This window comes from Atheta coriaria, unplaced genomic scaffold, assembly GCF_025399875.1.
Source record: "Atheta coriaria isolate IRGN ID8LTWV9N9 unplaced genomic scaffold, Caltech_Dcor_3.1 hic_scaffold_5_pilon, whole genome shotgun sequence".
NCBI classification, from domain to species: domain Eukaryota; kingdom Metazoa; phylum Arthropoda; class Insecta; order Coleoptera; family Staphylinidae; genus Dalotia; species Dalotia coriaria.
In genome coordinates, this window is record NW_027045447.1 from 6,896,641 (window position 1) to 6,923,662 (window position 27,022).

At 35.8% G+C, this 27,022-nt stretch overlaps 2 protein-coding genes and 1 long non-coding RNA gene across 3 annotated transcripts; 2 read left to right on the top strand and 1 right to left on the bottom strand.

Moving 5' to 3' along the window:
- Positions 1 to 6,653: 6,653 nt before the first annotated feature.
- Positions 6,654 to 10,256, top strand: Akt (Akt kinase). The gene is made up of 6 exons (XM_065302665.1): positions 6,654 to 7,088; positions 7,337 to 7,458; positions 7,520 to 7,732; positions 7,787 to 8,528; positions 8,593 to 8,826; positions 8,891 to 10,256. The coding sequence occupies exons 2-6, from the start codon at positions 7,343 to 7,345 to the stop codon at positions 9,128 to 9,130; spliced, it is 1,545 nt and encodes a 514-aa protein (XP_065158737.1). The 5' UTR covers positions 6,654 to 7,088; positions 7,337 to 7,342; the 3' UTR covers positions 9,131 to 10,256.
- A 1,499-nt stretch (positions 10,257 to 11,755) lies between these two features.
- On the top strand, positions 11,756 to 25,240 carry LOC135792515 (uncharacterized). The gene is made up of 6 exons (XM_065303180.1): positions 11,756 to 12,008; positions 18,396 to 18,500; positions 20,366 to 20,507; positions 20,937 to 21,148; positions 21,306 to 21,439; positions 23,900 to 25,240. The coding sequence occupies exons 2-6, from the start codon at positions 18,437 to 18,439 to the stop codon at positions 24,224 to 24,226; spliced, it is 879 nt and encodes a 292-aa protein (XP_065159252.1). The 5' UTR covers positions 11,756 to 12,008; positions 18,396 to 18,436; the 3' UTR covers positions 24,227 to 25,240.
- On the bottom strand, positions 21,058 to 21,607 carry LOC135792516 (uncharacterized). Its single transcript, XR_010548357.1, has 3 exons — positions 21,532 to 21,607; positions 21,251 to 21,445; positions 21,058 to 21,198 (listed from the first exon to the last, which is right to left on the bottom strand). It is a non-coding gene; the product is annotated as an uncharacterized lncRNA (long non-coding RNA).
- Positions 25,241 to 27,022: the final 1,782 nt, after the last annotated feature.

Below are 27,022 nucleotides of genomic sequence, written 5' to 3' on the forward strand. Positions count from 1 at the left end.
TCTCAAAAATTGAAATATTATATCATTATTTTCTATTAATATGCAAAACACACTTCAATGAATTTATTAATTTATTTTTTTTACCGTAAAATGCAAACATCAAGTATTAAATTAAATTGCCCTTTTAATTCCTAGAAACACTGCGAACGTATGCGCAAAAGTCATTTAGAAAAAAACGAATTCCGTATCGGTTGACCTATATAACAACAAATTTGGACCGTGTCGTCGTCTGGTGTAGAGTATGACGTCATTAAAGTCGTCATGGAAACAACGACCAAAGGCGCAAGGGGCGCAAAGGACGCAAGGAACAATCCCTCACTCAACAATATTATATACTTCCGCAATTTGCAGCTCTTATTAACAAAAAACCGCATCGCAATCGCAAAATTACTCAACTAAAAATACATTCCACGACGCACAAACACACACCTCACTCCAGTATATCATTTATAACTAAATCTAAAAATAGCATTCTTTTGTATCCGACGGCAACCTTGTTGCGTGCGATTTCCGCACCCGGAGGAGGTGTGTGTGTGTGTGTGTGTGTGTGCGGGTGCGCGCGTCAGGCGTTCAGCATCCTATCCGAATCCGGGGCAACGCACCCTGTTTAACCTAGTTTCGAACACTGAACGAACGCTGCCACCTCCATCGGGCAGGAACAACGCAGAGCGGGAGAGGCCGGCCATCTAATCCTTGTGCCCCACAAACGCATAGTTTTAATCCGGCGTGACGTCATCGTTTGACGTCACCGCGTCGGGAATGTAGGACAATTTCATTCTGAAATATCGGGATACGGATAGAGGGATATATTCAATGTACTTATCTATTACACTTATAGATTTATTAAATATAAATGATAATTAATTGGCCAGCCAGTACAAAAACTGCTCAAAGTATTAATAAAATAAATATTAAAATATATGTTAATAAAAATTTAACAATAATAAATTATTTTTTATTTTTAAATGCTTAAAAATAATTTAAAACTCAATAAAACGATGAAATTGATAAAATTTAATGTTTTATTATAAATTAATTTAATTTCTAATAAAATATAATAAAATATTATTGTATTACCCTGTTGGAATGTGCGTCATCAGGATGCGGTCCTCTGGTGCAGCATCCAACTCAATGAACTCCAGCACAATCTAAATATACCCTCCATTTCCCGCATTGGTTATTTTTAATATCACATCGCACATTGATTCAGCATCCGAAGACAACAGTACTCACTGAAGGAGAAAAAAATAGAATGCTAATAGTGCCATTTGAAATTTGAATGCCGGGTGTGGAGTGGGAGTGTATTGAACTAAACCTAAACCGAGCGTGTCCAGGTCATAGACCTGCATGGCGTACTCCCCTTGCGCGACCCAGTTTCCCGCCCCAGGCTGACACAGTTTGCAACAAGTATTGACGGAACCCCTCGCGCGCCCCGTTTCGCCTATTTGCTCTGCCGCCACCGCCGCCACCCGCCGACAATGACGTCATTGCGATTGCAACGTGTTTTTTCAGCACTCATGCCACACAATGACGCAAGGGTTGACCGACTAACGCCTAAAAGGCACAAAATTATTATTTTTCATTTTGCATTAAAGTTTTAAACAAATCGTGTTAAAATTTAAATTTATTTAAACAAATCCTTTAAAAACAGTGAAAATTTTGTTTAAATTTTAAATAAATTTATTTAATTTATTAATTTGAGTGATGATAGTGAATAAATATTGTTAATAATTATAGAAATATTAATTCAAAGTGTAGTGATCGTTAATTAACGCTCCTTTGCGCCCCGATCATGAATAAAACGGACGAAGGATTGCAGAGTACAGCATTATGATCCTTGTGTAGCACGTGAGCCTGACAATCAATGTAATGACGTCAGGGGATGGCGGACCAATGAGGGTTGGCCTCCATTCACATGCTCTCCGTCTGTAACAGATTCATCTGTGAGGAACCGAACCGAAGCTCAGTGCCGCGATACTCTACTCCTGGTGAGGATGCAGGACAAGAGCGGTTCAAATTTGCGCTCCCAAGACTAAAATTTGCATTATTACAAAATTATTTTACTAACTCGACTAAAATCATCTACTGGACAAGTTTGTGAATTATTTTCTACTAAAATTTACTGATTTTATTTATGTATTTTTTAAATAAAATTTAAATAAAATTTTAAATTAAAATTTTAAAATTCGTGTTCGGTTAAATTGGCATAAAATAAATTTTTAGGTAGAGCACATCAGTGACATCAGAGCTAAGGTAAGTAATTTTAAATAATTTATAAAATATTTTTTAACATAAATTTAAATTTGTTGTAAATTATATTTCATTATATTTTATTTTATTTTATTAATTAATATAATATAGTATATTATGTATTTTTTGTTGTTTGTGAGTATTTAATGTATATTGTTGTGAATTACAATCGGGTCCTGTGAAACGAAAACTGGAACAGTAATGACGTCATGGAATTCGGGGTGAAAGGGTATTGCGCTTGCACAGCGATCAGGAGGCGTCCGTGCCTGCGTGCGCGTTGCCACCACCACCGCCGCCGCCGAATGTTGAACCGCTCGTCCTTCTTCGCGCGCAACGCATCCCCAGCCCCCACGCCACAGTGACCTATATCGGAAACACTACAAGCAGGACTAAAAATAGCTCGTCCTCGGTCTAATAATAGCGCAGGACGAGACTAGGCCGCGCGATAGGACGTTGCACCCTTTCCAACTTTCAAATCATCCTCATACGTAATCCGCACGTAATATCACCATCAATATTATTAACAAATTTTCATTAATATTATTAAAAGATTACCATTAATATTATTAACAAATTTACCATTAATAATATTATCGGATTAACATTAAATTTATTATTGAAAATTTATCTGATTTATAATAATTTCTAATTATAGGATTTTTTTGAATTATTTTATGGTTAAGTTGTTAATTTGAATTTTTCATTCACGAATAAGCAAAATAATCCTGAAGATTCGATGGGTATGACGTCACAAAGCGGAAGTGGGAAGTAGGAAGTAAGATGTGAGCACGAACGCATGAAACACGTTGACCTATATTATCCCCACTTTTATTACGAAACAAAAAAGGTTGTTTTGAATTACATTCCATTATGGGATTAAAATACGTGATTATCTAATCATAAATTGAATTTTTCCTTATTTATTCTCTATTATATCATCTGATACATAAAAATATACATTATAAATACATCATCAACATTATATATTATTTTTATTCCCTTCTAAAGTTTCAAATATCAAAAATCCAAGAGAAATATTATCTAAGTGCGTCCCAGTAATATGTTTACAGATATTCGATCGTAGGTGGAAGCACCAGTTGTGAAAAGAAAGAAAAGAATTTTATTTTTCTTTCAAATGGAAACAAAAATAATAATTGTTGTTGTTAATAGTAAATATTCTGTTTAATTAGTTATATATTAAGTAAAAGTTGTAATTTTTTAAAATTTTTGTGAAGAAAAATGCAAAATTTTTGCATTTCAGCAACCAATCAAAGTTCCAAGTCCAGCCAAGCCATGGGTCAGAAGTTGTGTTACATTTAAATCAATTTCTGCCTATGACGGGTTCTAGATTTGCAACTGCAAAACAACAATGCATCGAAACATCAACAAATATGAATCACCATTATCGGAAAATTAACCTGCCGAAGGTCTTAGAATAGTTTCCGTTCGAATAGCCTACGTCTAGTGTGAAACAATATATGCATATTGAATAAGAGTGTCGCGTGTGGGCAACATACATTTCCCCGTTTCCGCGTGCCTGAAAGGCTTCACCCCTGCCGATGGCTGAATTCTAAACTGCTCAAGTAGGTAATCCTATCATCATCGGCATTCGTATTGCTTCACTAACCACACACACACACACACGAGCTGCAAACTTAACAAAAGCAACTTCCGATCACAACCAAAAACAAAATAAAAGTGAATTTTCGATTTCAATCACTTATATCTACTACATATTTGAATCCAAAAATATGTTCGGGGTTAAAATTGCATGTCGATGAGGTTGGTGCAACCGTCAATTACAGGGCCATGTGGGAGCGTATTAATTATGGACAATCGTAATAATTCCACCATGCTGTCACACAATATGGTTGCAATATACCCTATTAGATCAATAATTGATTGTAGATATTAATTAATGCAAAAAATATTGAAAATATAAACTAAAACTCGTGTTTTTCATCAGGGGTAACACTTAATTGGTGCTTATTTTGACAATTAGGAAGTTTTTTGGTAGTGTAGGCGTGTCCAACTCAAGTCACACGCCATGACAGTTCCAAACTAGCAGGAAACAAGATAAACCGATATACAAACCGAGTTGAAAGCGGCACGTAGTTAATTTTTAATAAATTTGCGTGTACATGTGATAAAGCCAGCTGATGAATGCATTATGTACACTATACACCTACACAACCAACAACTAATAGGTGTATAAATAGATATATATTGATACATATTATACATAACTTGGAGAAACCGATCCATCGTTCACCACCACTCGACCTCCCCTTCCGTACCGCGTTTTTTCTTTCACTCCATTGTGCATATACTGGCTAAGCAAACAAATAATCAAATAATCAAATAATGTAAATGACTCACTTGATAAATCGTGATCAAATGAGCCGGTATCGAGGACACCTTGTGTTTGTCATGTATTACAATACCTTCGGCGGCTACAAATTTAATTATTAGTATCGATGTCATTGTTAGTTTCAGACGTTGTTAGATAAGAAGACCCTGCGTGCGCCCCGTGAGAGAAATAAAGAAATGCACGTTTTGTCTATTCAGTAGTTCGTATTAGCCCTGTATGTGTGTGTGAGTGTTTTGAATATTGGTAACGTTCGTGTCCGTTCGCTTGATGATAGCTTATAACGTCCGATGGTTGAAGGGGGTGGGTCATCATCGGCGCAAAGGTATAAAATGACAAGTGCGCTCTTAGAAGTGTTCAGTTTGTCCTCAAACATTTGACAGTGCATATCGGCGTGCAAGAGATTCAAAATAGTGGTGTCCATTGTGCATTTTGGTAATTTAGGTACGAAATTATTGTTAGTTTTATCATTTATCAAATAATTTGAGGAATTTTTTAGTTTTATTTTGATTTTTACTTGAATAACGCGTTTTCCTGTATAGTATCATCGTAAATAATTGAAAACGCATCTGTATCATTCCCAATACAAGTTATAATTACGATTCACTTCAGGTTCTATTATCTACGATAGGTGAAATTAAAAAAAACTAAAGTTTTGGATCGTTATTCTTATAAATTCAATAATTTACTCTTTGAATGCAAATAAATGTTTAATTCTTATTGTATTCACCCTGCAGTAGTAATTTTACTGGGGTAACTGCATTCAGGGAGTAAGTAAATTTATTATTAATTCAAGTTTTATCCTTGATAATATCGTCGATACTAATTTGTATCTGATGTGCCGTTGGTGTTCGCAGGGAAGGTGATTTGAAAGACAGAAAGACAATCAACGGTTAATGCGTGGTGCGTGCTTCGTGCTTCATGTTTCCGCTGATGATTTCAACATTGTTGGCGGCGGTGGTCGGATGTCAAGCCAAGTTTCTAAGCTATTCTGCGATGGCGACGATTTTGATAACTTTACAGCTTTGCATCATATGCGAGATCTCATTGCAGCTGCTGGACGCTGCACAAGATTAGCATTTTTTGACTCTTGTGCGTGTGACAGCGGCTATTGTGGGATTGCGTTTACAACAGATATAAATTAAGGCATTACAACGATTATAATATGTTTAAAAATATGTTTGAGTAGGTATGTATTTTATATGAAATATAATAAACAGGTTCATATTTATTCAAAAACTGTTTTTTATGTGATATTATTTTGTTCCTATGAATTTATTTAGACTTATTTAAGATTAATTTGTTAATTTCAATTGTTATACGGACAGGAGGATGATGCAACCAACTATACAACGGTTTTACATTATGTTTTCGTGGTAACATAAATGTTTTGTTTCTGTCTGTTAAAAATGGCTTTGTTTTTCAAAATTACTAAGAGTCACCTAATAATAACCAAATACTTGTATTCATTATTAATAAACCTATTTATTGAGAATTAAATATAGATGTGAGTTACTCCAAACACCCTCTTTCATATACTTACATCCAAAAGGAAGTTGAAAGTTGAGAAGGTGAAAATCGAAAAATATTGATTTTGGGATGATAGAGAGCACTAAAACCAACAAATTTCATATTTTTGTGTTCACGGGGTTTTAAATTGATATAAAATTTACTACTTTAATGTCAATTTTTAAAAATGTCACTATTTTCACAAGAAATAAACTTTTTATTTACAAAATAAGTTTTATACTTGCTCAAATCACGTCAACCTGAGTTTTATTACCAAAATGTATGCAAATGTTATGTTTGAAATATTTATTTCCTAATTTCATGTACTTATAAAATATTTATGAAATAAATACAACCCTGTTTTGGAAATGAATGAGAAAGTTATAATTTGAAGAAAACTGTACGGAACTTACTAGAATTCACCAATTCACAGTAAGCAGCTAGGCAACCAAACATACAGCTCAGCGTACGTCATTAGCGTGAGGCAGTTATTGCGCACTCTACTGAAGGTTCAATGAACCAGCCAACACAAATGCGTCGTCGAAAACGTGAAAGACGTGAAACATAGACGTGAAACATGTCCTTGCCGTGATGAGCCCGAGCGCCTGAGTTTCGTCGGTCGGTGGTGCGCGCTCGTTTTCGCCGTGAGTGCCATGGGAGTGTGTGTTTAAAGAGTGCGTAGTAGGCGCGAGTGCTCACCACAACAGCGTACAACGCGTACTTCGATCGCGCTTCGCGCGTCGTTCCTACAGGAAATATTCTCCACTCAGCGGATTTCAATAATAACAATAATAATGTCCAGTGAAGGCCGCTCGCCTTCGCTGCTGCGATAGTTCCGCGCACATTGCGTGGTGGCATACTGCACACTTGGACTCTCAGTTACACATCGGCAGCGAGTGCGAAAATATTTTGCTGCGTGTGACGATTTTTTTTTTAATTAGTGGATTTTCGTGAACGAAAGGTGAGTGGGGCGGATTGTTGTTGGTGGTGTAAGGCAGATAAAGCGTGTGTTACGTTGTGCCTCGCACCACGTTACCATTAATACACACATATCGGGCAATTATTACACCCGTGGTGTGCACAAACAACATGTGTGACGCAGAATCTTTGCGGCGCCACACACTATAATTTAATACATGTCGCGCAATTTGCATGCAAACATGTTATGCTATTACATGCCATGCCAGTGTCATTTTTGTTGTTTTGCAGTTCAAGATGATCACCTCAGAGGAATTGTATCCCAGGTCATGTGTCCAGCCCAAAAGATCACTGGTTGTGAAAGAGGGCTGGCTGTTCAAGCGAGGAGAACACATTAGAAATTGGAGACCTAGGTATTGCAACATATAACATTACAATTTTTATTTGTTTGTTTATATTAAAATTGTTTTGCAGATTTTTTATGCTCTTCAATGATGGTAGCTTAAAAGGATACAAAAATCAACCAGACATGAGTCAGCCGCTTCCAGAACCATACAATAACTTCACAGTGAGAAATTGCCAGATAATGACAAACGATCGGCCCAAACCGTTCACGTTCATCATTCGTGGCCTACAACTTACATCTGTGATAGAACGAATGTTTCACGTCGAATCCGCAGCTGACCGGTAAGTCCCTCGCGAAATTCTCCCAAAAAACGATTATATAACAATGATTTACAGTGATGAATGGGTAGCTGCTATTAAAAGTACCTCTGGTAACTATGTAGTTGAAGATAACGATATTGAAATGTGTGTAGAGCAGAGTGAAGAACTCTCCGAAAAGTTCTCCAATCAAGGCACATCAATATCGAAATCAACGGGCAAGAAAAAGGTTACGCTTGAGAGTTTTGAGTTTTTAAAAGTACTCGGCAAGGGAACGTTTGGTAAAGTAATTCTGTGTAGAGAGAAAGCCACCGGCCGCTTGTTTGCCATTAAAATATTAAAGAAAGAAGTCATCATTCAGAAGGATGAGGTGGCGCACACAGAGACTGAAAACCGCGTGCTAAAAACGACAAATCATCCGTTCCTCACGTCGCTTAGGTATTCGTTTCAGACCAACGACAGATTGTGCTTTGTAATGGAGTATGTCAACGGTGGTGAGCTATTTTTTCATTTGTCAAGGAAGCGCGTCTTCGATGAAGACCGCACACGGTTTTACGGTGCGGAAATCATCTCGGCATTGGCCTATCTACATTCACAGGGGATTATTTACCGCGACCTAAAACTAGAGAATCTTTTACTCGATAAAGATGGACATATTAAAATAACTGATTTCGGTTTATGTAAAGAGGATATTACTTATGGCAGAACAACAAGGACCTTCTGTGGTACACCAGAATATTTAGCGCCTGAGGTGTTGGAGGATAATGATTATGGCAGAGCTGTGGATTGGTGGGGAATCGGTGTAGTTATGTATGAAATGGTAAGATTTTTTTGTGATAAAATTCAATTTTTAGGTGAAATTTATATATTTTTTGTGTGTGTAGATGATCGGAAGATTGCCTTTTTATAATAAGGACCACGATATTCTATTTACATTGATTATGATGGGTGATGTAAAATTCCCGAAAGCATTGAGCAGCAATGCGAAAGATTTACTCTCCCGACTGCTGGTAAAAGATCCAGCGCAACGATTAGGCGGCGGGCCTGATGATGCACAGGAAATTATGGTGCATCCGTTCTTCAGCAGTATAAACTGGACTGATTTGGTAGCTAAACGAGTGAGTCAAGAGTCATAACATTGCATACTGCAATACTAACCCATATATTTGTGTTTGAGTTTAGATTCCAGCACCGTTTTTACCTCAGGTGACTAGCGAGACCGACACGCGCTATTTTGATTCAGAGTTTACAGGTGAAAGCGTTGAATTGACACCGCCCGATACGATGGCGCCATTGCGCGCCATCCAGGAGGAGCCGTACTTCCCGCAGTTCAGTTTTCAAGACACACTGTCTTCCACGCTAGGCACTTCCGCTCACATAAGTGGTAATCTGAGCGGTGGCGTTGCCACCATCCACCAGTGAGCGCCAATGCAGTTATTTAGGTAATTTATAGCGATTTGTAAATTGTAACGTGTACTTACAATTAATAACTAAAACTAAACTACATGCATATTGTCAATGATTTTAGGAAAGCGATGTGAGCGTTATGATTGTAGTGTTTTTTTCTTCTTTGTTTTGTTGATCGAACCGTTGTTGCTAAATATTGTGTAAATAGTTTGTGATATTTTGTATGCTCTGATGTAGCAACTTCATAGCGTGTAGTAATGCACAAACAATTGTAATTGCGCTCAAATTTATATACTACATGGTGCCTCAGGCATGGGACATACTAAGCGAAAGAAGTTTGGAAACAACATTTTACATTTACACACACGCTGGTAAAAAATAGTTATGTCTAATAATTTTTGTTTGTTTTGTGATTTGTTGAGATTAATTTATAAACAAATTGAACATACTCCTACATGGTCACCGCATAAAGTTGATATTTAGGTTTGTTGAACGGTTTGTCAGTTTAGAGTTTTCAATAATATTCAAATAGCCAACGATTTAATCATGCGAGGAAAAAGTCCAATGATTTTTTGAAACATTGCGGTACGATGTAAATATTTCCTTGATTACTATCGACGTGGTTTTGATGATATTTATTGTGAGCTATTTGAATTCAGTGAATGAATTGTCAATGAGATAGAGAAACATGAAATGAACAGGAATTGTTGTATACGAAGCTGGTTACTAGGCATGTTATAAGCAGATTGAAATACTAATTAAGAAAATTGGGAATATAATATTTTTAAATATCGGCTAAATTAAATTTAAACGATGAGAATGTAATTAGATAATATCGATACATATAAACTATTGCTTGTTACAACGTATTTAATGATTATAAATTATAACTGTATTGAATTTGTTTCGTCTAAATTACTACAACTGCAAGATTGATGGCTAAATTTGATGATGATGGTTCATTTTGTATGGCCCAACTTAAGTAATTTTTTCAAGAGACCAAATATATCTACTTGTACACGTAAAAGTAGATTATTGAATGAGAAAAAAACCAGAAGAACATTAAATGCTGTTAAGGAAATGTATAAAATGTATTTGTAACAAATATCAATTTTTGCATAATAAATATAATTTAATCAAATATTGCGTGCAAGTAAAAGTGATTTGTGCACGATTCTTATCGATTTTTGTCTGGTGTAATGTGAAGGTCAAACATTTTAATCGTTTAGATTTATATAATTCTGGTATGTAATAAAATATAAATTTGTATGCAAATTTTATGCCTCCTTCATCAGAAATTCATTTTGTACCGCGATTATGTGGATTACTTTGTGCGTGTGTATTTAAAATAAAATTAATTTTCAGTTAGGATGCATATATTCAAATTAAATTAAAGTTAATCACTTTTGCAATGTGTAAACATGTTGCTGAACTATTTGGAAACATATAATATTGATGAGGGAAGGAAGTGTTCTAATAATTTTGGAAATTAAGAGAAAATATACAAATTGAATAACTTTTGAAGGAAAAGAGATTGAAAAACATTTTTAACTATTACAAATTGATTTTAACGAGTGCTACCAAAGTAACAAGCATTTGCATAACATAATAATTTATTTGCTAATAGTTGTTGATATATTGATGGAAAAACGCACTTTTTATAAATTTCTTGTAACTCAGAAAATAAGTCCAAATTCTTATAAATTCTAAATTCTCAAACTGATAGAGTTACAACAATATTTTCAGTTCTTAGGAATAGATCTTTATTTAAAGTATATGATGTATAATACATAAAATAATAATCCTCACATTTTATTCATAATTCAAAGAAAAACCAAAAAATAATAAGTTTAAGTAGTTTAATTTTCCACTGCTTGAACTCATTTACTTAAAATCACAGAAAATTCACTGAAGAACTCACTGGAAATGAAATTTATATGAAATTGTTTTTATCTGCGTGCGCGTTGTCGTTCACGTGCGGTAGAGATGGAAGTTGAAATTGCCCCGACTCTAAAAATTCACGATTACACTGAAACTAAAAGAGATATGGAAATCCTGTTTGTTTTCCCCGTAAATCTGAACTCATATCTATATGGATAACATACATTTCATTGGCATTTATTAGTTATTTACATAAAGCCTAAACAAATATGTTTTTTACAAAATTTAATTCGCAACCACCTGAAATAACTTTAACCAGTTTATTCTAAACAAAGAATTAATTAAAATTCGATTCAAATGTACCATCCTCGCGCTTATACACCATTTATGCCCCTAATGGAATAATAAATTTAAATTTTACGCATTTTTTTCGATCACAAGACGGCGGAAAAAAAGCAGCATAAAGTGAAAAACATTATATAGATTCAGGACGCGCCATTCGAACGTGCCGGCGTGTATTTGCAACAGAGAATATTGAAACAGGTATATAACATATTTAGATTGTTGATTTTCGAACGCCGGCTCGCGTAATAGCAGTTTCTTATGCATGAGCAGGTGCGGAGTGTATTTTTCGCTCCCGATTCGTTCGAACGCTGCGGCCTGTAATGTATGTATGGCAGGTCCGGGACCATAACAGAGCCCCAGCGAGCGTGTGTGCATCTGGAGGGGGCGTGCGCCCTGTTCCCGCTAGACAGAGTGTCTGCTGCCAGTAACAGTCCAACTCTTGCGCGGCTGACAAACTCGCCACGGGAACACGGGAGAGCGGCAATAGCGGCAATCCTGGAACGGACGCGAGCGGGCACGCCTTCCCACACATCTCCTGCGCTCGGCCGGTGGTAACGGTGGTAACTCGCTCGCCACTCTCGTGTTTAACGGTGTCGCGTGAATTAAACATTTGCACGTTGAAAACTTTTTAAATTCGTAATGTGGGTGCATTAAAATATTAAAACAGGTAAGAAGAGATACTACTTTGATTTGTTTTGTAAACAAGACGATTTCGAAACTTTTATTTGTTTTGTTTTTGTGTTTTTATCGTTTTATTTTGTTGGTAACCAATGACCAAAAGTATTATTAGCATAAAATTAACCTTAACATATAATCTAGACTGTCATAAGTTATGCAATTCTTAAGAAAACAAAGGATTTATCTTAATTTTGTGCATTTTAGTGAATATATTGTAAAATCCGCAAAAGGTTAGGTTAAAGAATAACGCGCAGAATATTTGCAACCACACACAATACGCATGCGCAATATACATAAATGTTTAGTTTAGAAATAAACCGACAAATATAATTTTTAATTTTGCGATTTTAATATCATTATGATGTGTTAAACACAGAAAATGTTTGCCAATTGTTCATGATTAACTGAAACATCCTCTTGCGCATGCGCCTCTCCAAGATTTCATGAAATTCTGCATATTTACTGATTTCTCCGCCGCGTTGAATTGAAAATTAACAACTACTTAAGAACAAGCAAGTACCTCCAAATATTTAATAATAAGCAGGAAAATAGCGTGCAGCTGCTGTTGCAAAGTAAATAAGACGCGAAATGTTATTAATTGTTTCCAAACATTGTGTGTAGTACCTCGTTGTAGTACTTACAGCAAACAATACACCTACGTTTTGGTGCAACCAAACTAGATACTCGAATGGCTATTACCTGGTTTCACGCTGAACTTGCTACATACAACTTGTACTTGTTTACTATCTAGGAGTGTATGTACCACTTCGAACTAGTCTGTGCAGCTGCACACGCGAGACCATAGCATTCATTGGTGGTTGCTGCTATAATATTGCACAAATGAATCATAACTTTAATGTGTATATCACTCCGTTTATATGGCGTTAGTGGCATTATCTATACGGGCTATATGGCAAAACTCGCGATAGCGCCGTTTCGTAAACGTCTAGCACTAATGGTTTAGATTTAGAACGCACCGGCACTATTTCCAAGTGGCGCATTAAATGATAAACTCGCGAAATCACTAGGCAGAAACAGATAAAGATACACGAACCAAAAGAAACGAATTATGTCATCATCTTGTACAAGTTTATTTAGTACAACATCATTATTTCGGTTTATTTGCGGGATTTTTGCTGCTTTTTGTCGTGTTTAATTTGGAAATGTTTTAATTTTTTCCGAAAATATCAAAACAGCTGGTATGTATATTAAATGTTTGAGCAAACAAGGGTTAATGGAAATATTTGATCTTTTAGAGCTTAATAAAAGAACCGAGTGTTCAGAATACTTAATTAATTAAAAATACCAATTTAAGACTAAGACGGAATTACTTTGGAACAATTTTAACAAGTGTTTGCTAACTCAACCGACATCTGGCAATTGCAAACAATTAATATAGAGTAAAATGTTTTAAAATTCTTTGAAAATGTCTTACGTAGCATTAATTATTTATTAGTATTCAAAGAGTTTAAAATAAAGTGCTTTTACGTCAAATGAGATACTTTTTCGCATTGAAAAATAATTTTTTCGATAAGGTTATGTTGTTTGACAGAAATGACATCATTATTTGACAGCTGGTTCAAAAACTTGTGTAATAATACTATGCTAGGTAGTTTTTCCAAAAAATTAGAAAAAAAATTCATTTTTTATCTATAAAACAAAAAACTGCTATAAATTCAAATGACAATTAATTTAAGACGACATTTATTGAGTTAGCAGAATGGCTGGTGCGTTATTAACATGTAAAAAAGGCAAAAAAACACAATGCAAAAATATAACAGTTAATTATTCATGTTATGTTTTGCAAACGGAAGTGTACATTTACATACATACATACTTTGCGCACTTCCGATTGTACACAGTTGTACAATTAGAATTTGCAACGAGCGAAATGTTGACCAAAAATTTTAATTGTAAAGTGAAAATCGCCACTCCATAAACGCATTTCATTCCATTTCATATTCTGTTGATATGCGACGCGAGCTACAAACAAATACACATCTATTCTGGAAATGTATTCAACTTTCTCCAGTTCCGCGACGCCGCTGGCTGGAAATTAAATTAATTAGCATTTAATTCATTGAAACGATGAGGGGTGGAAGTAGAAAGTTTTGGCGGATCATGTAAATTATAAAACTAGAACAAAACAATACTCGACATCTGTATCTACGCGTAGCTAGCTTTAGAGATATGTATATTTATTACTAGATTGTTTTATATACAAAATTAGTTACTTACGTAAATTTCAATTATTTTTTCGTATACAAAGTTTGAAACTTCCATTATCGGAATAATAAATTTATTGTGAAATCTAATATTTTATTAGCTGGAGTTAGTAATATACTTACGTCAAGTGTAAAGGAGAAACGTGAGATGCGAACAACTTTGGTGTAAAGTAACATTGACGGCTTATAGTTATAAGCGCCGATCTTCCACTGATGATAAGAATAAAATAAAGATAAAGAGTACCGAAAAGAAAAGCAGAAAGAATAAAAATTGAGGCAGACAATTTGTAGCAATAAAGTGTGCTGGTAAATATTTAATTCTATGTTTTGATATACCCTGTATATGATGCCGGAGCGTCCGGGGACGTCTGGGACGAATTTTAAAGCTCCGGTGCGAATACCGCGCCGCGTAAAATCAAGAGTAGTGAGGGTTGTTTTGCTCCTTCGATTTTCATGTACCTCGGGCACAGCAGCGAAGAACACAGAAGAAAGACGCCCGAGGTCACTCCTAGGCTTTCAGCAAACCATTTTGCCCGCGTCGCGCGCTAAGAGCCACCCATCTCGCCGTCTCGTATTGTTATTATAACATCGCGAGATGCCCTTTGAATCGTCACAAGTGCACCCGACAGCAAGTAGTGCTCCGCCAAAGATGACCCACGGGAAAACAAAACCTTATTTATTATTCAGTATAGATGAAACATTTTAACATAAAAGTCACTCTTATTTCCACCCCCGCAACGCGCCTACACTCTTTTATTATTCATACAATATTCTCAACATATATATATATTGCTACAATTTTCATTTCTTTCTCGCGCACGTCCGGCGGTGGGTTCTAAATTTTTTCTCCTGGTCTCTGCTGACGCTTCACCCCTTTTTGTGTCTTTAAAATTCAAAGCGGAGGAACAAACCTCGAAACCAAACGCACAGCATCACTCCAGGGAGACATATTTACTTCAGTTGGTTACTTTCTGAATGTGTTACTTTCGCATTCAATTCATTTCATTTCCACCTTCATTCGGTTTGCGAAATCATATTTGAATTATTAATAAAACGCGTGCAATTCTTTGCTAAGAATATACGCTAACCGCGGTGAAATGAAATTATATTTGAACATTGCTACATTATTCCGATGTTGGTGTACGATTAATGTTACTGTTAACAGCGTTACGCTATCATCTTTAACACTCACATTGAATTTAACTACTGCTCTCCGCGCCGCGAGTAATGAGTAGAATGGCGGCACTTCACATTCATACTGTGCTCCAGGTATCTATTCATAACTTCTCATTCTCGGATAATTCAGCAACGTAAACAGCTTGTTCTTATGCATTGCTAAGTACTTTTGCTCCGGCCGGAATTAAACTTGACAATGATGTACAAGCTTTTGTTGTCTTTCACGGTTTGGTACACTGTCTTTCTTTTCTTATGTTGATGTATGACCAAGTTTGTTGTGTTTGTTTTCTTTTATCTTGTTACAAGTGTTTTGTCAATGGGATTTGAATTTTTCGTGTAATTTTGGTAATTGCGTTTTATTTTTGTGATAAAAACGTATTTTTGGCTGCTGGACTTGTAGAAACATTACATATTTCCGCCGTGAGATGTCGTTTCGAGTTATTATCATTAAATCCTGTCAATTTGCATTTGTGACATTAAAAAATTACATAACCTACTATATACGCATTAAAATTGTCGAACTGAATGACGTTGGAGGATAATATAACTTTATATTATCCCATTTTGCATAATTATCTCAATAAATCTGATTTTGCGCTTTATTTCTGTTGTAAAATGCGGGTTAACTAGTTCTGAATCTCTAGATCGTAAACACTTTACTCATTCTCACCGCGAGATGGCGTATGCACTGTCAATACATTTTGTCAATTTTCATGGTTTACGAAAAAAAATACATAAACTGCATAGCACTTTTAAAAATTGTATATACATATTTTGGTTTTGTAGGTTATATTACTTCTACTTATTATTATTTTCTAATTTCTGATAGCAGCAAAAAATATTCAGCATTATTAGAATTGTAGCCCAAAACAATTTTACCCATCCTTTCTCATAATTTACAAACTCGACATACAGAGATTTCAAACATCGAACGGTTTGTGTTTTTTAGTCCAGCATCAGCAGTAACTTTATATCAATGCGTAAACAATGATGAATAACATGTCATTTGACGTTAGCGGCGCTGTTTTTGTATGGATTTTGTGTCATTGAGTAATTACACGTTCTTTCTGAATACATTTGATATCAGTAATGTGGCCCCGCCACATATTAGCCACCCACGCGCGAAAAAAGTCACACAAAAAGCATTCCACGTACACAGATTAAGCTTTGAAATCAAAAATTTATATTGAAACTGAAATATTCAAATATTAAAAACAAGTTGATTGTTTCATGCATAATAAAAGCAACCAATTTTTGATAAATGTGTTCGTATAATGAAAATGAAGTAATAGAGCGCAATTTTTTCTCATAAAGTTGTTACCGGCGGTGCTCTGTTCATATACACACGTAATAAATCTAAGTTGATGTAATAATGGTTCGTATATTATAGTAAATGACTCGACTATCGAACACGCACGCCGCGCCATATTCTCTTCGCTTTAATCTTTGCACATATCATCCTCGGCGTGACTCATCGATGATTTATCAATATATTCTCTCGTGGCGTACATCGCAACTTCCAACTTCAATTAGTAATTACAGACGCTGTACGTCGTAAGACTGCGAGGGTCTTTTCGGGGCCATTACCACCGTATTACCCTCATGTGCGTTCCATTAATCTGTCACGCAATATTTTACACCTTCGAAGTGAATAAAATGAACAATGAAAAATAAACATCATCAGTAACAAAAGCGTTCGTGGGGTAATAAAAAAATATGTTGAAGGTAAAGTGTGGATGTGCGTGCGGAAAAGAATTTCAAGGGGTAGCTTGTACTGTTTTTCGAACAGTTTATTGTGTTTTTGCTGAGGGGTGCTTACTTCAAATGCTACATCATAACATATTTTCGGATGCAGACCGTTTTATTTTTTACCACCACCGTAAATATATATTATATTAGCTGTCAAATAAATTTCGTCTTAAATTAATTACAGTTAATCAAATTTAATTCGCTTTTATTAAGATAAAAAAATAATCTTTGTGAAAAAATATATCACATGTCAAAATTTGTACAAAAAATATTTTCTTCTTTAATTTTTATCAATTTTCAATTTTTGATGTTTTAATAATTTGCAACACCGCGGATTACATTTAATGATTTAATCTATATTGTTTCTTCTAATCTAAAACTCAATTTACAACCTCCGACTCAGAATTCCGTATAATTACATTCACTGTGCAATTTAAATGTGCTTCCTTCATAACTTTGATTGTAGAGGGCCAGCGCTCATCATTTATTTAAAATAATTTGCAAAGCAGTGCTGCGCTTCACCGAGTCGCTGCTGGTTTCTGGTTAATTTGGTAGTTTCCGTTTTTTGTCTCGTTGTCTCTCGCAACCGACTGTATATTATTGCGGCGGGGGTGTGATGCGGGAAAAGATCTCTCCATCTAAATGGAGGGTAAATAGAACGACACGCAAGGGTGCATAAACGAGCAAGAGGGCAAAAAACACACAGTTGCAGTGGCGCGGGATGGAAGATTTCCCTCGGTATTTCACCCCCTGGATTTTAATACCTGTCTATATCTAATTTACCACCCCATGGTGTTATCCCCGTATTATCGCCACGAAAATATAATAAAGTCGCCCACAGTGACAACTTAGTACTTAGGTTGTTGTATCTCTGTATGTATATACGTGCGTGTCTGGCACGTGGACTGTGTTGTTCTCTCCAATGCTCGGGCTTATAAGAAATTTTGATTACTACGGCTGGCGGAAAACACGGGGTGCTAGGGCGAGACGTAATAATGTTATTGTAATGCAGCTCTGGCTGGCTGGTGTTCTTACGTGTGCTTACATTATGTTGGAGAATTTCAAGCGTTTTTTTTTCGGTAGATTTGCATCTAGATTTTGGTTAAGGCAGCCGAATTGGATTGGAAGTAAAATTGGTAGAAAAGACCTAATCAGAAAAGTTTAACATAATTTAAATTTACAAATAAATGAATATAATGTGTAATTTTTTTTAACTTTTGTTGCAGAAATTTCGATTCCAAGAGTTAATCATCACTTATTTTGAAAAATGCTTACTTCAACTTTCGTGATTTTCAAGTTAATGATGATCCTCAGTGAATCTACTCTCATAGGTAAGTTTTGTATACATTTTTATTTTCTTTTATTAACATTAAACTGCAATTTATACAGAAAAGTATGCAAAATTACGATTTTTCTGTAATATAGCAATTTGTGAGTGAAATTTAATGTAGGCAGCCAATTTAGCATTCACGCAATACGAAGATTCCAACCAAACTTTTGAAAAATAAATATTTATGTTATTAGTTTAATAAATCAAACAGTATTACAGCCAAAATAATGAGCTACGCGTAGTTGAATAAGATTAATTAAAATTGTAAAGTTAGCAAATCCGATTGTAATAATTTCGCCAAAATTTCAACTAGCAGCAGACAAATGCCACTGCAATAAAATCAACAAGCGCGCAGGTGTATTTTACCTGTTAGCAACTGTAACGCTAGCTTGAAAAGCAGCTTGTACAAAATGATGGAATGCACGCAGAATGTTTCAACTCACAATGTCGAATTGTGTATTCGTTAGTTAACTTTATAAGCCCGTACATTCCATCAACGGTACGCGTGCGAATGTGTTGCATTCATTGCTTGGTTTGCGCGCAAGTTAATGAAACAAGCGGCACATACAAACACACAGCAACTCTCATTAGTCGATGCGGGACCATCGGGACCATCGATTCGGCGCTTGGCACTGATTGAGTTGATCAGAAACTACTTTCGATGTCTATCACCAGGTCCAACGGGTGTAATTTGCTTCCCGGAATTGTCGCACGAATGCAACTCTCGGCGGATATTGCATATTTTTTTCTTTTCTTCTAGTTTGCATTTTAATTATTCACCGCTGGTTGAGTGTTTTGTGAAATATCGATGAAGATACATAGTATATAGGTAGCTGTGCATAAAGACTCTTTAAAGTTTCGAAACTTTGCGCTGATAATGAATATTAAACACTTCATAATTGTATGCGCGCTACCGAACTCGATTCGCTGCCGACACGAACTCAATGGTCGTCGTGTTTCCCAACTTTTCCGGCAGGTGAACAGACCCGCATTGCCATCGGAAACCTTTTAGTGAGTTTTCAATATATTTTCCAGTTAAGGTGTGGTCGTATTACGAAAGCTTAAAAAATAGTCTTGTCACCACTGAGGACTACGCCCCAAAAAAGAAAAAAAAAGTTGAATGTTGAGTGTGCGACACTAGTAAAGCCCTCGTATTGCTAGTTGCACAGAATCACAGTCGCATCGGAATCACAGCGTGCACGGCAGAGTTTTTCCAAGTTGAATTAAAAGTAAATCTCATTTGGTATGAGAAGCGAAGTTTGTGTGGCTATTAAAACTGGCTGCCTATTAAAGGCCCTCGCTGCACCCACACGCGAAAGCGGAATTAGGGATTGAGAACTGGGGAACTGGAGGCCAGGTCGAATTGATTCCGGATTTCCACGGGTTTCTCGCCGCGCACAAACTTTCCGCCTCGGAGATAATACAAACTTGCGCACACACCAACACCGGCTAAGAGTTAGACAAACACATAACTCACATTCTCCTCGACGCACACACAGAATCGGGGACGAGTTGGACTATTTCGAAGTCAGTTCGGGGGCAATCAGAGCGTTCTGGACGAGACAATAATGTAATTGCGCGATATCCGATATCGGGACGCTCGAACTTTCGCACTCTCCCTTTATTCGCGCGTTCATCGGAAACTTTTTCGTTTTTGCATTATTGTCCGCAGACAATGTGTGGATAGATGAAATAAGTTTCGCCGCTGGGAGCTTATCGAGCCGGAGAGAAGTAAACCCGATTATTGCTTAAACCATCAGTTATCAGATGTACAAAGATTACGAGCGTGAAATACGAAAATGTTGAAATGATGATACGACTGGTAAACATCATGAATATCACATATTGTCCAAATATTGCTTGCAGGAAATGCGCTGCGCTTAACCAACATGAGTGCGCCATTGGTTGCGGATGTACGTGGTGATATCGACTTGGATTGTCGATTCGACATGGGAGCTGAAGAGTTGTACGCCGTTAAATGGTATAAGGACGATCGGGAGTTTTTCAGGTTTGTTTACAATCAATTTCCTGCAATAGTTTAGTTCAACTAGAGGTAAAATCATCAAAAGGTTAGATTTTACGATGATATGCTACCAAACAAACACACAATTGACATTTACGAATTATTTAATAAATATTTTGGTTTTTTTTTGCATTTTTGGTTATAATTTTTGTTAACAATTAGTTAATTATAATTTTTATAGTATTATCTAACTAATAATTGTAGATATTTACCTGAAACAACGGTCAAAAAGTGTTAAACCAAAAAAGATTAGATTTTTGCATTAATATGCAACCCAACAATCATAAATTTCAAATTTACAGAAAATTTAACTTTTTTATTAAAATAAATATGTAATTGGCTCTGGTTTACTGTTTTAAGTGGAGTTTTAGATTAAAACATAGTTTATAATACATTTTTGATGTATATTTAAAGATATATGCCAAAACAACACCCGAAAACAATCAAGTTCCCAGTGGTCGGCATAAACCTAGAGATGACGAACACGAACTGCGGTAAAGACCACTGCAAAGTAAAACTTCGAGGACTGTCGCGCGAACACAGCGGCGGCGCCTTCCGCTGCGAGATCTCCAGCGAAGCACCGACATTTAGATTGGCTTCCGAAACGCACGTCGTTACAGTGGCAGGCGAGTAATTAGAAATTCATTTTCATACAGCCGCAGGTCCAGGTCTGTGCCTTCGTGGTTTTATTCAATTTTCGAAAACATTTTTAATTGCATTACACTCACTTTTGTTCTCCATCGTTTAACATTTCCCCGTTTCCTTGTCTTTCTCTCCTCGCAGCGTTACCCAAGGAGACGCCGCACATTGAGGGTGTCAATGGTCCCTACACCGAAGGCGATGTGATCAACGCCAATTGCATGTCGGACGTGGCAGATCCAACACCAATACTGTCCTGGTACATCAATAACCAAGAGGTAAAACTGGAAAACATTAATTAACGTTGTTTATTTTCGGAGCGCGGCTGAAGCATCTGAAAGAGGTGGTGCTGCGTCGGCAGCGTCTTTACCTCTTCACTTGGTAGAGTTTAATGCTTGGTAAACGAGCGCCGAGAGGCTGAGAGGCTTAAAGTCGGTCGGTTGGAGCGGCACTGACCATTCTGTATTTGCAGGCAGCCGCTCGCGCCCCGTCTGTAATTTAATTATGCCTAGTTAATTAATTTCACAGTCAACCATCCCGAGGTTAATCTTTAATCAGGCCCGTCGGTTAAAGTAGTTGGAAGTTGTCGGTTGTAGTGGCGCGTATAGTGTACCTATAGTTCACAAAGTTGGATTATGTCAGGGACGCGGTAGTCTGTTGGTTGCGCCAGTAATATACTCGTTTTTGTACATTTACCCATTAACACATACGTACACACATTGACAATACAACACAAAGGTATTATTACTGCAAATTTGGGTGTTTTTTATTATTTCTTGCTGAAATTGTAGCGCGGCACTAATTGTTTTAAACATTAATTAATTACTCAGGAGCCATTAGAGATATATTTATAATTTTTCAGAATAATATTAAGAATTAAATTCTACATTATTTTATTTTTGTTTTATGTCTCAATGATTTTTTTATAAATAGTTATTAACATTTAAAATTGTTTTTAATGAAATTTCCGAAAATCGTCATAAAATGGTCTGTTACTTATTACAAAAATTTATTATCACTAAAATATGTTTATGTTTATATTCGAAATTTATTGCTTTATCGATTTATAAAGATAGAAGTCATATAATTGGATTAGGTTAGTAGTAATTAATTAATAACTAAAATTATCAAACTATTATGCGTAAATAATATACACTACAATTCCATGGTTAATATCACGAGTGTTTCAGTAATTTATCAAATTTATTTTGCCATTACATTATAAAAGTTGAACAAACACGTGCGATATTTAATGCCTTAGAGATCAAAGGTCACACGTTACGGGACATAAAGTATGTGAAAACTAAGAAATTTATAGAAAAAGTTCTTTATCAAAGCAAACTTTGTTTGCCTTTTTATACGGCCCCAAGTTATATAAACACGGCGCATGAATGCGAGAAAAATGACTTTTAGAATTTAAATACATACATATATATAACCTTTATTTTTACGGCCTCTTTCGCTAGTATGCCTCGCGTTACTAATATGAGTACTAACAAAGTTAATGCGAGCCACATTAAATTTTAATTACGCAATTATTAGCAGATGCATAATTAATACAAAAGTTCCAGTTTGGAGCAAGCCCGAACCAGTACTGCGGGCAGTAGTGCTAGTGCAATGTTTGCAGCGATATAATTTAATATGTGCACGGATGCGCGGATGCCCGGCGCCGGCACACTATAATAGTTCATGTTTTAAGAGGACAAGACCGGCTACGCAACGTAAATGAACGTTTTTATGGAAATTTATTATTTTCACATTAAATACTCTTTAAAGACACTATTTAGGAAACAATATTTGCTATTATTTTCTTTGTAAAATATTTTACACGGTTTAATAATACATAGTCAGATATATTGAATTTTAAAATTAATAAAAAAATCAAGTAGACTTTCTCCAGCCATGCACAGCAGGTACCTACGATACGCAATCTCACGCACAATCGAGCGCGTCACTGCCACTGGTATACTTCCCCCACCACTTTTTATGGGTAGTCTGCAGTTATAAAAGGGGAACGCGCAATGCGCTACGCGCTCAGTCCAGCCTGAGTCACCCAACAGAATAGTTGCAAGATTTTATAGTAACTATAAATACTAAAATGTTATCGATTTTATATTAAATAATTTTAATCGACAAAAATATATATAAGGCATTAAAAATAAATTAAGAATATTACATGGTGATATTAGCTTAGATATTAAACTAATAATATTCAATTGATGCAGTAAATCTCCAACACGATGTTTTTGCCTTGTTAAAATCTTAGAGGCCATTAGCGAAGTTAAAAGCACACACAAGTCTGTGTTTGCGCAGCGGATGGCACTCAGGAAGTGCAAATGTAAACAAATCTTTACACGTTTTACACCTGAGTCGCCGAACTTTGCGTTTCGGGTGATACTTACCATGCCAAGCAGCAGTATCAGGTTGACCTACTTACACGGATCGCACTCACATTTCATGCATCTCTCCTTATTAAATTCGAATAATTAATGGCATTGTAAACTTTAATAAAGTAAAACGGAAAAAATATTTGACATATATTGTGTGTGCAGTGGAAAATATATATTTTAATGATTGTTGTGTGAATAAATATAAAATTACGCTAGTTTTTCGACCGTGTGAAATTATTTTTCGCCAATATGCGCACACAAAACTCTACAATCAATAATTTTTTGCGCATTTTACCGATTAAATACAAACTGCACACACATTTATTACACAATTGTCTCTCGCCATAGGTCCTTCCCCGGCACGTGGGCGAAATGACGTGCTCCGACCCCGATAATCGTGGATTAATGGCGCGATCTCTGACGTTAAGTTTCCCAGTGGACAAGAAGCACGCTCTGGCGAATTCCGTCGAATTAAAATGCATCGCTACGCTGCCGGGCATCCCCCAACCGCCGCAGTCCACGAGCAAGCTAGTCAGCACCCGCAGCCGACAACCGGAAGTAATCAACAAACAAAAATTACAGTCGGACTCCACCTCCGCGGCGACGGCGGCGAAGAATCACGTCGATTTCACTATCTTCGTTATGCTTTGTTTCGCTAATTATATCACAAGGTAAATATGAAGTAGAAGTAAAACTTGTAGTGGTGGAGGAATCGTCAGTATTAATTTAATATTTTTGAAAAGAAAACTTATATTAAGTATAAAGTTCCATAAATTTAAAGCGTAAAATAAGAAAATCACGTTAGAATTAACTTGGCACCGTTGATTAGAATACTAAACGCTCATAAACATATCACCGTTTAGTTTAAATTATTAATAAAAATATAATTTTATTAAAAATTGTAAGAATGCCAATTTTCTTCCAAGTTTTTTTATTTTTTCGCTTTTTTGGTTGTGGGAGTATATTCCGCGCACAGCAATTCTCGAAGCGCGTAAAGAACATAGCAAGACACACAATCATAGAGTCAGTCGTTTAGGTAAACCCATACTTTAACCCAAAGAGGGACATTCTACACACACGATCAAACAAACACGCAGTGTATCTCGGATTCGCGACGGTAATGCAATATTCTTATATATTCCGGACTTCCACCCTTGTTTCGCCTATCTTCCGCTTGTATCTTTCCGTCTTTAATATTGTTATTACGCGAGGGCACATATTTCCGTTGAGCGTACATTCGAGCATACATAATCAATTTTCTACGCGCGCATCTGAACGTATGTATTCGGGAAATTGAACGGAATTTGAATTCGAAAACGTTTCACCAAATAGAATCAAATTGAATCTTTATTATTTGGAAAACATTTGATACTACATACATAGTCACAGTTCCAATATAGTTTTTTTTTCTTTGTTTTGTTGTTGTTTTTGTTGTTTTTGATTTTCGTTTTCATTTGATTCAAAATGTGATGTAAAATAATTGCGTCTGTATAAAACGCCATGTATTTCCATCTTACTTCTACGGTGAATCAAATTTCATGTCAATAAAATTGTAGCAGAAGTAACGGAAAATTGTAGACGATGAAATCAATAACATGACTATGTCTGTATAAATTTTATGTAAAAGCGAAATGCTAATCGAAAAGAAATTGTAAAATATATGAATAAATATTGTGGGAATAAATTAAATCGTAATCTATCAATAATAAAATATCGAATTTTATTTTGTCAATTATTGTAATTCGTATTTTTTAATTAAAAATGCATAAAGTTTATAGTGAGTGTCATGTTTGCATGTTTTTCGTTTCTTCTCATTAAAAGTTTTGAGTTGTGCTTATTTTGAATTAAAGAACATATAAAAATTTTATTTATATTATAATAGAGACAGATATTTCCATTGTGCAGATATAACCTTATATTTGTCAAGTTTTTAGAGTTTGCGACGCGTATGCAACTTATATTACGCTGAATGTGTTTTGGGTTGCATGTAGTTTATCATAACTTAAAGTCGACGCATGTTTTACTGATATATTTTTAATTCGTACATTACTTCACATAAAAAGTTATGTTTTGCTTTTAATCCAGCGAAAACAAAGATAATTACAATTTTGAAGTTGTTTTTAAGCAATTATTTTAATGTATGTTTGTTTGCTCAAAGCATTTGAAGTTTATTCTAGGTAAAATTATTGCCCTTTCAAGTAGCGCCGCGTAAATAGAAAGCGTAATTTTTTGGTCGACTTTTTGCCACAGTTTCCATTACCATTTGCATAATTAAAAAACTTGTTTCATGCATACTTCAAGCCACCTAATATCCACCTATGCTTGGGGCAATGAGACAAGCCAATATATAGACACCAAGTAAATTTCCAAGCGGGCTTAAAGCACTTACAAAAGCAATTCCATTGCCGCGGAAGAGGTTAAAACGCAAGTTGGAAAATACTTTGCGTTGCTTTGCTGCAACTTGAAAGTACTCATTGCGCGTCGTCTCGCGTCGCGCCGCGTCTGAAACATTTTGGAAAATGTGATTTTACCGCTAAATATTTGCCCATTGAAAGATTTTTCGTCCTGCGGTTAATACATAAATATAATTTTCGTCTATCTTGTAAATGTAGGTTACTATTCCTAGTATCACACTTCATTAAACACTTGAATCAGTCAGTCGAAAACAAACACTGCCGATGGCAAAACCACAATGCGGTTCTTTGATGAAAGAGGAAGACTAATATTGGCTTGGTGCCTAACACCTTCATTAAATCATGTTATTGTACATGTATATGTGGCGTGAAGTTGTTAAAATAAAATATTGATAAAAACACATCCCGGTTTAACTTGTCGCTAATTTAACAACGAAATCCCCGCTGGTGTAAAGGTACGGTTTGGGTCCTAACGATGACATTAACGTCCATGTCATTTATTTAAGGGACTTAAAGGCGCAGCTGATTAGGGGTTATTGGGATAAAATATTAGTCGGAAATTTGTCATTCTTATCACGGTTATAGGATCTACCTCATGAATTATATAAAATAAATATAAAATATTAAAAAATTATTTTAAGCGTGGAAATGAAGGTTTTGCACTGATTGTGATGTCATCGACTTGGTTGAGTTTTATTTTCCTATTTGTGTCTAAAGACATTGTCCAGTCGTTTAGTGCAGCCACATTTTTAACGACAATGTGCCGAAAAAGCGACCGAAAGTCGCATAACTCTCCACCCCGACTTTATTACAAGCCGTCTAACTAGCCACGGATGCGCTCGGGGCACTTTATCACGTCGCTCTCGTCCACTCTGTTTCGTATCCGCCGGAAAGCAGCCGAATAGATATTACTACACACAAATGAATGGACGCGGATTTAAGAGCACCCTACGCCGACGATAGTATCAACCATATAAACTAAATGGAGGCATGAACTCCTCTCGTTGCTTCGGCTGATTTTTTTTTTTGCTTTTCGTGTTCTTTTTGGTCTTCTCCG

Coding starts and splice junctions, on each gene's coding strand:
- LOC135792515 (XM_065303180.1), top strand. CDS start 18,437: ATGCTTACTTCAACTTTCGTGATTTTCAAGTTAATGATGATCCTCAGT. Junction 20,508..20,936: donor GACGATCGGGAGTTTTTCAG/GTTTGTTTACAA, acceptor GTATATTTAAAG/ATATATGCCAAAACAACACC. Junction 21,149..21,305: donor GCACGTCGTTACAGTGGCAG/GCGAGTAATTAG, acceptor CTCTCCTCGCAG/CGTTACCCAAGGAGACGCCG.
- Akt (XM_065302665.1), top strand. CDS start 7,343: ATGATCACCTCAGAGGAATTGTATCCCAGGTCATGTGTCCAGCCCAAA. Junction 7,459..7,519: donor ATTAGAAATTGGAGACCTAG/GTATTGCAACAT, acceptor ATTGTTTTGCAG/ATTTTTTATGCTCTTCAATG. Junction 8,529..8,592: donor GTGTAGTTATGTATGAAATG/GTAAGATTTTTT, acceptor TTGTGTGTGTAG/ATGATCGGAAGATTGCCTTT.